This window comes from Myodes glareolus, chromosome 22 (genome assembly GCF_982192425.1).
Source record: "Myodes glareolus chromosome 22, mMyoGla1.1, whole genome shotgun sequence".
Lineage (NCBI taxonomy): Eukaryota > Metazoa > Chordata > Mammalia > Rodentia > Cricetidae > Myodes > Myodes glareolus.
The window spans coordinates 23,792,602-23,802,134 of NC_142047.1; the positions used below are offsets into that span (position 1 = coordinate 23,792,602).

The 9,533-nt window shown below is 43.5% G+C and overlaps 1 protein-coding gene across 1 annotated transcript in view; it reads left to right on the forward strand.

The window, feature by feature from the left end:
* The window catches only part of LOC146890295 (ubiquitin carboxyl-terminal hydrolase CYLD-like), a 43,648-nt gene extending 35,699 nt beyond the window's left edge, over window positions 1-7,949 (forward strand). The window contains 4 exon segments of the mRNA XM_087900431.1: window positions 2,601-2,709; window positions 3,438-3,556; window positions 3,803-4,019; window positions 5,369-7,949. Of these exon segments, the coding sequence (XP_087756557.1) occupies window positions 2,601-2,709; window positions 3,438-3,556; window positions 3,803-4,019; window positions 5,369-5,553 (630 nt within the window). The 3' untranslated portion in view covers window positions 5,554-7,949.
* The last annotated feature ends 1,584 nt before the right edge of the window (window positions 7,950-9,533 follow it).

Below are 9,533 nucleotides of genomic sequence, written 5' to 3' on the forward strand. Positions count from 1 at the left end.
TGAGGAGAGCCTGTAAAAGCTGTTGACAGTCGTCCCAGGTTGGCTGGTGGGTGGTCAGAATAGATTCTATTAGGTTAGTTAATACTATGGGGTCTTTAGAAAAAGGGGGATTGTGTTGTTTCCAATTATATAAATCAGAGGCAGAAAAGGGCCAGTATTGAAGTTGGCCGTCATTTCCCTGTCGCAAGGGAAATGCTCGGGAAGTTGAGTCTGGGGGAGATGGTTCACGCTTTCCCCGGAGCCTGCTTGCGACGGGAGAGGCAACAGGCAGGGAGTTCTGTGACGAGGGCGCCATAGGGTCGGCTTCACGATCTCCGGGCTCCTCCTGGGGATTATAGGGAGGAGGATCTTCGTCGGATAGGAGGTCTACGAGAGGGGCATTTGGGTCAGGGGGGAGGACAGACGGCTTGAGGGCCCCCTTCTTCGTCAGTGTAGGATAAAGAGAGGAGGCCGTAGGAGTAAGGGGTTTAGGTAGGGAAGGCAAAGGAGGGGAGGGCAAAGGAGGATTCGGGGCCGAGGGAATGAGGCTTAGGGAAGGTTGGGGTTTGTCTGGAGAAATAAAAGGAGCCACCCAGGGGGGTGGATCATAAGCCAAACTTTCCCAGGTGTCGATATAAGCGACCTGGTCAGGACGTCCATGGGGTCCTTTATCGAAGACCCGTTCTTTAACCTGCAAGATAATGTTTTTGTCAAAGGTGCCATCCCGCGGCCAGCCCAGGTTGAATGCGGGCCATTCCGAGGAACAGACAGTCCGCCATTTTTTCTTCTTGACCTCAAACGACCGATTGCTCGCTCGGTTAGAGACGTCCGACCAGTGGTCTAGAGTAAGGCTTAAGGGAGTGGTTAGCGACTGTCCCATGTTAGTATTCCAATAAATGAACAGACAGACCACAAAAATGAACAATAAGACAAACAGACTGACAATCAGACGCGCTGCGCGGCTTCGGCGAAACCCCGAAAGCAAAAATTCAGACGGAGGCTTCAGAAAAGGTCCGGACGATTGACCTCCCAGAAGAACCACGTGACCCTCGGACCAGGGGGGCGACCCAAAAAGTCCGGCTCTGGTCGCGGGTTCTGACAGATGAGCCCCGAAAAATCGGGCTCCAGACAGACCAGACACCCTCGGAACGTCTTCCAGGGTTGCGGGGGGGAAAGTTCGGACCCGTCGGTCCCTTCCGAGACCCGCCAGATACAGATACAGATCGACCCAGCTGAATCAAACAGAGTTCAAATTCGCAGCGCAACATTCAAACACAAAAGACGTGAGACATTCATAGGACATACAGAATGCTGGCCAGCTTACCTCCCGAAGGTGGTCGATGGTTCCTGGGTGGGGGCCTCAGACTTCCCGGCCAACGCACCAAAATGAAAGACCCCCGAAGGATGTCTTCCTAGCGAGAGAGGCCCCAAACCCACAAACCCGACGAAGCCACACTTACGGATGCAAACTGCAAGAGGTTTATTTGAATACACAGGTACCTGGGGCGGCAAGGTCTCTCGGAAGATTTGCGCGCCCCCAGGTTGGGGGTGAGGGGTTCTTATAGGAGAGCAAAAGCGCGGGTACAGAAGCAAAAAAGCGTGGTTATGGGGACTCATTTCATTGGTCAGTTTAAATAAGGCTAAGCTGAGTGGCACATTCTTGACCTTTCATCTAAATACCAAGGAGGGGGTTGTCCAGACCCACCTGGATACCAAGGAGGGGGTTGTGCTACCTGTTTTTCTTATCTCTTCCTGCCTTCCTAGCTGGAGACCTGATGGTGGACTGTAAACATCCTGACTCACATCCCGTCACAGGACAAAAGGCTCCCTTCCCCTCCCTTACAGCAAGGGGCCTGAATTGTTTATCTCTAAGGCCCTGCATTCCAGCATCAAAGGGTGGTATATTTCTCTTTTTCCTTTTCACTATCACTGTGCTTTAACCAAGAATAGTTTGAAGAAACAGTTAAGAAGACACATTTGTTTTTTAAATGGTATTCTAACTTTGTTCTTTTTAAAGACAGCCACTTAGCTTAGGTTGGAATGTTTTGGATTTGCAAAGGGAACAAAAGCTAATTTTTAAGTTTCAAGTAGCTGAATGACAAAGATATGTGTGCATACATGTTTATACTTTCAGTTGTCATTTTACCCATGCATAGTATCTAAACATGTCAAAGGTAATGTTATTTTTTCTCCCTCTGTTAAGAGATAAAATTCCAATAAATTCTTGTGTATGGGTTTGCTGATGAATGCAATAGAAACGTCTCTTTGACTGTCAGAATGTGTGATCTCTGCAGTGCATGCTGTGGTCTGTTTTGTCATGTTCGTCTCCGGGGAAGTCCGGAAAGCCTGTAGCTTATTGCTGCTCTGCGTCCACACTGCACATTCACAAGTGGGCTCTGCTTCACGGGCCAACAGCACTGCTGACACCACTGCTGGGTTTCACAGCTATGACTATTTCAGTTCCATAGGAAACTTTTTTCTTTCACACGTTTCCTCCGTTAGTACAGGGGTTAGGACTCAAGGCTTTGGACATGCTAAGTAAGCACTATTTTGAGCTAAGTGTCCGGCTCCTTAGGACTTTGGTTTCTAAAACTATGTGTCTTTATTTTTTTTTTTTTAAGGCACCATCATGCTTGCTTATTCAGATGCCTCGGTTTGGGAGAGACTTCAAAATGTTTAACAAAATTCTTCCTTCTCTGGAATTAAATATAACGGATTTGCTTGAAGACAGTAAGTATATAGTCCTTTCTTTTTGTTGTTGTTGTTGTTTTGTTTTGTTTTAGAAATACTTGGCCTGGACTTTTCATTAGTTATGGGTATAGTACTTCTGACAAGTAATTCAGTATTTGAAGAGCTTAGACATACTAACTCTATAATTTGACTGCTAGAATTTATTCTTAAAAAAAAGAGGTAAAAATAAATAATTAAAATGGATATTTACTTACTATCTGACAAGAAATTAGAGACAAGTCTAAACAATAGACCTGTGTGAAAACGGTGTGTGGTAGTTATAGTGGAAGGGAAAGCATCGAGAGGCTGGACGAGAGAAGCTTGAGATACACATGTACCTGGGTGCACATACTTATATAAATATTCAGACATAAAATTGTTAGAGAAAGTTCACAATGGCAGTGATTGTTACTTACTGACTTAAGATCATATGTGCTATTAGTCTTTAATACTTACTTTATATCTTTGAACATTTCATGACCAGAAGAACAATTCTAGAATAGATTATATATATATATATATATATATATATATATAATATATTACATATATATATTCCTTAAAAATACTATAGATACAAAAAAATCCAAATGAAGTTTTAAGAGGGCCAGAGAGGACTAGGCCTTTCTTCTCCCCAGCCCCCAGTCATCCTTGTTTTCAAAGTATAGCTTTTATTTTTAATAACAGAATGTCTTTTTAAAAGGCTTCTCCCTTCCCTCTTTGCGTAGCTCCGAGGGAGTGCCGCATCTGCAGAGGACTTGCCATGTTCGAGTGCAGAGAGTGCTATGATGACCCCGACATCACAGCAGGGAAGATCAAGCAGTTCTGTCAGACCTGCTGCACTCAGGTAATCCACAAGCCCTGCACCAGTCAGATACTGATGGTCCAGAAGGCAGGGTTTGAGAGCCTTTCAGAGTCAAAGGGCATTTTAAACATTCACAGTAAATGTTCATGTCTCTTCTGCCAGTGTGTGTGTGTGTGTGTGTGTGCATGCGTGTGTGTGTGTAGAACTTGACTGTGAAAGCGATTAGAGTCTGCCCTTGAAACATGGCATTTAGCTCACTTGTGGTATTTTCTTCATGGTCCATTTTAGGTTCACCTCCATCCCAAGAGGGTGAATCATACGTATCACCCAGTAACACTTCCCAAAGACTTGCCTGACTGGGACTGGAGACACGACTGCATCCCCTCTCAGAAGATGGAGTTGTTTGCTGTACTCTGCATAGAAACGAACCACTATGTTGCGTTTGTGAAGTATGGGAAGGATGATTCTGCATGGCTCTTTTTTGACAGCATGACTGATCGAGATGGTATTTAAAACTTTTCTTTTGGAGTGAGATGCTTCCTATTGAGAGCACGTGTTCGTAGTAATAGGGTATTTTGTGAGCAAATTCTCTAAAGGATACCGCAGTGTGACAGACTTTAATCTTCAAAGGGTATTATTTATTCTATACTCAAACTAAGGAGCATTAATGTTGTGGCATCTTGGTCCTTACATGGATTTGTTAAAGAATCCTAGCCATAATCCCAGACTTGGGAAGTAGAGAATTGTGAATCAGAGGTCAGTTTGTATTGCATAGTGAGAACCTGTTTCAATTTGTCCCACCTCAAAAGAAAAAAAAATCCTAAAGTTTATTTAGGGCTGATTTTACCATCTACTTCCTTGCATTTTTATATACAGTAGAGTAGCCATTTATTGAGGACATAAATGCCAAACTCTGTGGGAATACTTTGGTCATGGAAATCATGCCTGTTTTCCTATTGTCTAAGCTAACGTTAAAGGTGGTGAAGGTTGCATGATTTGTATTTAACTCAGTCTTTCTGATCTCATGCATTTTATTTCAGGAAGAAATCTCCACTCATTGAGATGTTTTTAGGGAGCTTAGTCATGACTTAGTACACACTTGAGTGACAGGGGTCTTGGTAGTAAGGTACTTGTCCCAGTACCTGTACATACCCCGTTTACTCCACAGCTCTTCTCCCAAGCCCTAGTTCCCCAGGTCTTCAGGTGTGACTCCGAGTGACAGCTTCTTGACCAGAGGCCCAAGCTGTAGACCAACAGGTCTCCATTTCTCCGTATGCTCTCAGATACCTGAGGGTACAGCCCACCCCTGTGTGTGTGCTTCACTCAGTTAGCATTAGCAGCATGGCATTTGGGAAAGCACCTGGGAGATCAAACCCGACCATAGAGCGCATTCTGATAATCAGTATCTAAATCAGCCGTGCTAGAGGTATGCAAGTATGTTCTTAAATCGTAGGGAAACTGTAGCACTCAAAATTGGCTTTTTGTGGAAAAGAATCAGGCTGCTAGTGTCTGGAAGGAATAGAAAAGTCTGAGGGGCCTAGAGTAGCAGCCTGCAAATCAGGACTGCAGCTTTTCCTAAGTGCGTGTCCTTTTACCAGTTTGGGTTTTGGTTTTGTTTTTGGTTTTGTTTTTCACTTTTCTCTGCTGAACCCTCTCAGAAGCCAAAGGAGACTGTAATTCTAGAAACTGAAAGTCAAACAAAGTTTTTTTGTTGTTGTTGTTTGTTTTGTTTTGTTTTTGATTCTGGGAGTCAGTCTTCACTAAATTTTAGGATAGTAAAATTGTTCTGGTGGGACAGGCTGCCAAGAGGACTTAGAAGTTTGCTGCCCTAATGAGAGCTCTCTTTCTCCCTAGGGGGTGAGAATGGCTTTAACATTCCACAAGTGACACCCTGCCCTGAAGTGGGAGAGTACTTGAAGATGTCTCTGGAGGAATTGCACTCCTTGGATTCCAGAAAGATTCGAGGCTGTGCACGCAGACTTCTTTGTGATGCATACATGTGCATGTACCAGAGTCCAACCATGAGCTTGGACAAATAATAGGTCATCTGAAATGGGCAGAGGCCAAGCACAAAGCTTACCACCATGTTTGTTCCATCTGGCAGTTTAGTCCAACACCCATTGCCGGCAATGGGTGTCTTTTGTGTTGATGGCCCTTCAGCAAAGGATTCTTGTGTTTTTAAACAAATTACTTTTGTGTTCTTGAAGTATTTAATAAGCATTTTGCACTTTAGGAAGTATATTTGTGTTGGTTTTTTAAGAAGTTTAATTTGAATGAAGTTTAGTTTAAATGAAGTTATGTTTAGTTTTCTTTAAGTTTATTGAGTTTATTGCATTGATAACATATTTTTGGAAACATACAATTTTAATTGTGACGTCTAAAATCTCTTTTAGTCCATTGAGGATGTAAGTAAATATTTATTCTTATGGACCAAGGATATGAAATCATTTTTCTTTTGTAGCCTTGAGGAAGAAATAATATGGTTTTATTAAGAGTCTACCTTTATTCCAGCTATTGAAGGTGTGCTGAGTTTGTTAATTTTTCCTACATAGTGCTGATTTTCTGCATGTCTGTATTTTGCCGAGTTCTGTGTCCTGCAGCAGTGGGCAGAACATGCTCAAATTCCTTTCATGGTGTTATTTTCTATTTGTTCTGGTTTTGAGATAGATGAATAACTTTGTTATAAAATGTCCATTTTTAATGTCAACTTGGAAAATTAGGGGTTCAGAGCAATTGGAACATCACAGTCATAACAACTGTCACCAGGCAGGTTTCCTATAGGAGCTCTTAAGTATTTATGGAGCAAGGCACGGTGACTTATGAAATGACTAGAGTGGTAATAGATAATGTATTCTTATACAGATCACAGTACAGAGAAAATAAAGTTGGCTTAGAGATATTCCTACCATTTTCCTGAAGAGATCTATTAGGTTTGAAGGCTTCAAAAACACCTTCTCTCTGTGTTACTGTGGATCAAACAATGCTGTTGTCTGTAGCAGTCATTCTACGTAAGTGTGAATAAGTGGACATGGACTCTGTGTTTATCTGTGTTTACACATGAACTTCTATATTAAGTACATTTGGTCTGTGGACCTCAGTGCTCTACTCCTAGAGGGATTAGCAGTCTTTGGAATGTGCATAAATCTTGGAGGGTATTTGATGGTACTTACTTGGATATTTCCTTCCACCCTATTTCTATAGAAATAGAGGCCCTGGGAGCCAAAGAAATAGACAAAATTCTCATGTTGAAGGGGAAAAAACATTACTGAATTGATTTCTCTCTACTACTTAATAATGTAAACATTTAACTTCTGGGAAGATTTTGCCTACACCCCCATACTACCAGATGACAGGTCTTCATGCCCTAAGTAGGCTATCCTTCTCAGAGTAGGTAGGTCATGAGACCTCTGTTTAAAAACAAGACTGTCCTCCTTGGGCTTGGTGATTCCAGCACCACCCCCAATTCTTCATCGGGGAGATAGTTGTTTAGTGTCCTAATGCAGCTGGGATAGGTGGAGAAGAGGATGTAATGGTAGAAGCTGGTGAGCAGAAAGGGGCCTGAGGAGGCCGTGAACCACCTGCCCCAGCAGAGGACAGGACTTGTGTGAAGGCAAACTTCTGTGGCTTTGGGCCTTGGCCCTCTAATCAAGATGTCAAAGTGACTTCCTGGCAAGGAATTAGGCTCCTGTGTGAGCTTCTGTCGGTTGTCTCACTAGGTGGTGGACTGGCTGGAGTTGTTGAGGGTCTTTGGTTTGTCTTATTCTAAATCCTAAAGGGTTTCTCTTGGGTCCAAATGCAGTGATAAGCTGAGCAGCAGAGATGGCCAGGAGTAGTGAATAGTGAGGATATTGGGGGTAAACCCTTGCTGGTGGGTGGCCCTGGCGGTGCCATCATATTTTAGTTCTGTGCCACCATATTTTAGTTGTCATTTTCTTCCTAACAGATTTGAGGGAGAAGGGCTATTGATGTAGGGATTATCCTTCCAGGCACCTTTGGCCTTTGCATATTGTTGATGTTCACTAGTTATTTATTCTAAGGGGATTATACTGGAGACACAACTGTCTTTGGTTTTATATTATGAAATAGCCTTGTACTGTGGAATGTTATCTCTGGAGAGTCGCCCTCATACTCAAAGTATTCATTAAAAAAATCCCACGGATACTCCCTTGGGGGTGTGTGGTTATTATTATCAGGCTGACCCAAAGGAACACATTTTGTATTCCATTTCCTTTACTGGTTTCTTGTTAAAAAATTTTGCCTGAAGAATATTCTTTTGTTTATGAAAACATGAATAACATTGTATAAAACAGTCGCTTTCTGTCTGAATGCTCCAATGTAGCCTTAATTTTGTTAAACTTAAAGACGAATGAAGTGTTGCTGTGTAAGGAAATGTACTATGTACTATTTCTGTATCATTAAAATGCAGTTTTTATGGCTCTTTCTCTTTGATTTCTTTAGGGGAAGGGTCTTGGGTTGGGGGAACATAGAAGTTGGTTCTTCATCAAGCTTCCAGGCACACACTGTGTCTAGGGCATGTTTTAGGGTGTTGCATTTGACTCTGGGCCACAGCGTGGCATCTACCTACTCTGGAGATGTGCTGGATATGGCTCATCACCACCATCTCTAAGCCTCCAGCCACAGGTTACTCCTCCCAAGACGCCGTTTCACCTGCAGGTATGTGACCCAGAGCTGTGCATTACATAGGGTGCGTGCTGGGCCTAAGAACTGCCAAGGACGTGGCTGCTTCTCTGTAATGCCCAGGGAATGATCACATGACATTTTAGGAACTGAATTTTTACCCCAGGCTTCTTTTAGATAATAAAATGCATGAGAAATCCTCCTTTCTTGGAGACTAAGCCACTCGCTGCATACAGGAAGAGACGCTAGACTGATCTGAGCTTTATTGCTGTTGTAGTATGTCAAGGTTTCTGTTTAGAAAACCCACAGCTTACAACATGACCATGCTGGTAACAGCATGCTGCAGCTCCACGTTTTCTTGCTGAATTCAGAGGTTGGCAAACACTTTCCTAGATCTCACTCTTGCTTTTGGGCAGATTGATGTGACAGGGATTGCGCTGCCCGTGTGTGAATATGAACGGTCAAGTGACAACCAACCCTTGTTGAAGAAAGCTGACCTAGCCAGAGGAACTCTGATCCTACCCTTGACCTCTGGCCAGGCTCCCTGACACAATCTGAAGGAAGAGATGCACTGTCAGTAAGGGTTTTCCATCCTGGCTAAAGATTTTTTTCCTGTGGTGCTCATGGCTGGATGTAGGCCCGTGGGAATATCTGAAGGTGACTCAGAGGTATTTGTCCCGTGTGCAGCCAAGTAGGAACCACTCATGGACAGAGTTTTTTCAATTGAAGCAATGCTCACATCATCCCTACTGGGATCCTTCTGCTCCAGTGGAAGACAGGCTGTGGATGCGAGTTCCAGAGGGGAAGTAGAAAAGTGTGGGAAAGCTGTGTGTGTTGGATGCGGGAGAGAGAGCTTAGAAGCAAGGCGGGAGAAGGTTTGAATAAAGAATACTGACAGGGCAGGAGAGATGGTTCAGTGGTTAAGAGCACTGGTTGCTCTTCCACAGGACCTGAGTTCAAACCCCCTACACCCACATGGTGGCTCACAGCCATTTGAAGTTCCAGTCCCAGAGGAATTTTCTGGACTCTGAAGGCAACGCCGGTGCACAGAAATACATAGAGGCAAACACCTATGCACATAAAAGCAAAGATTAAAAAATTTAGAAAGAGTACCAAAATGGGCACTGTGAAGATGCTGTGTGTTTTGTTTGGGAAACATTCCAAAGTGTGTGTGAACTCCAGGGGTTGTTTCAGATGTCATTCAAAAGAACAAGCCCCCAGTTATGGGAACAACAGTTTGGGGCAGTTTCCTGCCTGTCTTCATCTGTTGGTGAACAGCCGGTCTTGGTGGCCTGTCAGCCACGGTGGGGGACAGCTTTACAGTGCTCAGTTTTGATGGAAGGGGTTGTTTCTGGGATCTGATTACAGCCACGAGGTGATT